We start from the raw sequence: 3,241 nt of genomic DNA, 5'->3' as shown, positions 1-3,241 counted from the left end.
CATTAATATATATAAGTATGGGCCAAGGTGTTTTGGTTCAACCTTCACATACTCAAGCAGTGGATCTTGCAGTCTTCTAGCAATAGCAACTACAAAAAAGGAAAATGTTCAAATCAGTATATGCAAAAAGAAATGAAAATAAAAAAGGAAGATAATGTAAAAACATATATAAAAAAAACAAGAGCCACATATTTGTAATTGAATATATGTCATCTAATTTAGAAAAATTAATGAATTAATCATTTTTGTGATTCCCTTTTTTTTTTCGGAAATGAGCTCCAAAAGTATCAGGTTTTTTATTTCTGTTTTTGATAAAAAAAGTAATATACTGTACCTCTCAGTTGCAGCATAAGACTCTGGATGAATTACAGTTGCATCCAGAGGGTTTGGTTCACATGTAACATCTAACTTAGATTTCTTGTTACCTTTCTTTGCCCCACCTGCAAGTTTTCTTTTGTTTGACGTGCCAACAGTTGCAAACAATCTGAAACAAGCACATATACAAGTTTTAAAACTGAAACTTTAGTGAAATTTGTAAGCTGTTAACATAATTTTAATTTAAAAAAAATCACTAACTAAAACTAATCGGTATTAGAAGAGAAATCATATTCTATTTTTACCCACTTTTCTGTTCGGTGGAGCTCAAATTGGCCATTTTTTTGCCACCATACTTCCATGCTGCTAATCCAGTATATATATTTTAAAATTGAATACTTTATATTAGAAAAGAACACACTATTTTCATCTATATCAAATTCATTCTTAACCCAATTTCTTTGTAAAATACCATACATGTAGCTTACTCAGGTTCTTCCTTCTTACAGGAATCTATTGATGTTTGAGACATGATCTTAACAAAGCCTGCACACTGTTCAAATGACTTGGGACCAAGACCTTTCACCAGTGTTAACTGCTGCCGGTTCTGGAAAGGTCCGTTTTTCTCCCGCCACTCTATAATGTTACGAGCTTTGGATGCTGATAAACCTGAAACTTTTCTAAGATAAACAAAGACAAACATTCTTAATTTCTTAAGAACTGGTACGTCAAGTATAAATGTACAATTTATCAAGTTATACACACAGTATGATATCATCATAATAAAGTATAAAATTGGTGGAGATTTGTTACTTTGATTATACTTAAAAACAACATAAAATTAAGTTTTAGACAACTCCTACCTCAAAACTATTTCAGTGCAGGTATTTATATCAACTCCCACAAAGCTGACACATTCTACTACAACTTCATCCAGTGCTGACTTAAGCAAGGCTTCTGTAATGTCATGCTGTGGATGTAACAGAAGCGTATAAGAAAACAGATTGCATCCTTGCTTTTTTTGCAAACAAAACACCCTCTTGAGACAAAAGTTTCAACTCTCATCTTGACACATTACTTCAGGTGAGAAGAGCAAAATAAACTTTTTATAATTTTGTTATTTCTTGGTAACATTTTTTGATTTAGGTTTTGGAATTTTTAGAGCAAAATATACATAATTCGCTTTTTTTTACAAAAATCACTTTTTCTGAAAACTCGTTTTCTGTAAATTAAAAAAATTTTGTGTGAATTGTATATTAGCCAATGTACATTTTACTTGACTTTCAAAATACAATTCTTAATAATGAATGTATGTACGTTTTTGATATAACACAAGTAACTATGACCTCAAGAAGGAGACACCCACACGCATCTATGCTGTCACTGTATTAAACAGATGTGTCAAAAAATGTAGCTGTTTTTTGTGTTTTTGTTATGAAAATATTTTTGTCTGTTTATAAATAATTTTAAGGAACAGAGGGAGGGGGAATGGACTCTGATCCATTAAAAATTTACAAACATGGATAAGGGGAATGCATTATGATAATCAACAATGCTTTGGCTAAACTCATTTTAAAAACATGAAAAGGATTTTTTAAAGTAAATTCTGGTAATTCTACTTCAAATTTAACTACAATGAAATTTAACCAACATCATAATTTAAAATTAATTTGGTTACATTCGAGAATCCTAACAGCATTATACATTCTGATCTAGTTCAATAAACTCGAGGGTTATTACAAAATTAAGAAATCTTAACATAGTTAAAAATATAATCAAACCAACTTGCGCAAAATGTTTAAAATTTAACGCAGAAGTAACGTTTAAAAACACAATAATAACTTTATTTGGCTGATGGCCAACATTAAATAACTACATGCTTTGGTAGCTTCATGACGTTCTCACCAGAAGTAAATACACACGTGACAAGCAGGTACTTTTACAGAGAAAAGGTTTAATTCATTGTAAACTTTAAGGTCGGTATGAATATTATACATAAGAAATCAATATTTTTTTCCACAGCTGTGCATTGGAACCAGCTAATCCTTCATCTCTATTTAGCAATTAATTATCTAACTTACGACACAAAACTTCTATCGATTCTCTTATATTAAATTTACCATGAGTTTTAGGTCAACTTAAAAACTGTTGTTTCATGCTATTGTTTCAAATGACCTGTTTTGACAGTTGATTCAGCATATGGAGATATTAGTATCTTTTCATGTTCTTTACGACAATATTTTAAGTTATGTTAAGTTTGACCAATATATTTTTCAAAGGTACATATGAAATGTCTGTTTTCACTCCTGATGACGGCAGCGTAAAGCTACAAAAATGTTTAATCTTTTAATATCGGCTGTCAGCCAAATAACGTAGTCATTGTGATTTTGAACATTGTTCTGAATATTAATTTTAACCTCGACAAAGTCTAGTATTAGTCTACTCCAATGAGCACTTTAAAACCTGATGTCTAACACTTACAAACCTGATATTGGCCAATCCAAAGATGCTTAACACTCTACTAACCTGATATTGGCCAATCCAAAGATGCTTAACACTCTTCAAACCTGATATTGGCCAATCCAAAGATGCTTAACACTCTTCAAACCTGATATTGGCCAATCCACCTTTCTTAAAGGTTACTGTAAATGAAAAACTGTTTTTATTGCAAATATCCTTCATATCTGTTGCTTTCACTAACTGTATAGATCAAGGATATCCTCCATAACTGTTGCTTTCACTAACTGTATAGATCAAGGATATCCTTCATAACTGTTGCTTTCACTAACTGTATAGATTAAGGATATCCCCCATAACTGTTGCTTTCACTAACTGTATAGATCAAGGATATCCCCCATAACTGTTGCTTTCACTAACTGTATAGATCAAGGATATCCCCCATAACTGTTGCTTTCACTAACTGTAT

General features: G+C 31.3%; 1 protein-coding gene across 1 annotated transcript in view; it reads right to left on the bottom strand.

The window, feature by feature from the left end:
- The window catches only part of LOC111088697 (S1 RNA-binding domain-containing protein 1-like), a 25,482-nt gene that overhangs the window by 1,100 nt on the left and 21,141 nt on the right, over nt 1-3,241 (bottom strand). Inside the window, exon 13 of the mRNA XM_022399508.1 lies at nt 24-89. Coding sequence (XP_022255216.1) covers nt 24-89 — 66 coding nt within the window. The remainder of the gene's footprint in view (nt 1-23; nt 90-3,241) is intronic.

The sequence above is a fragment of the Limulus polyphemus genome, unplaced genomic scaffold (assembly GCF_000517525.1).
Source record: "Limulus polyphemus unplaced genomic scaffold, Limulus_polyphemus-2.1.2 Scaffold4258, whole genome shotgun sequence".
Taxonomy (NCBI): Eukaryota; Metazoa; Arthropoda; class Merostomata; order Xiphosura; family Limulidae; genus Limulus; species Limulus polyphemus.
This window is presented reverse-complemented; position numbering and strand designations above follow the sequence as displayed.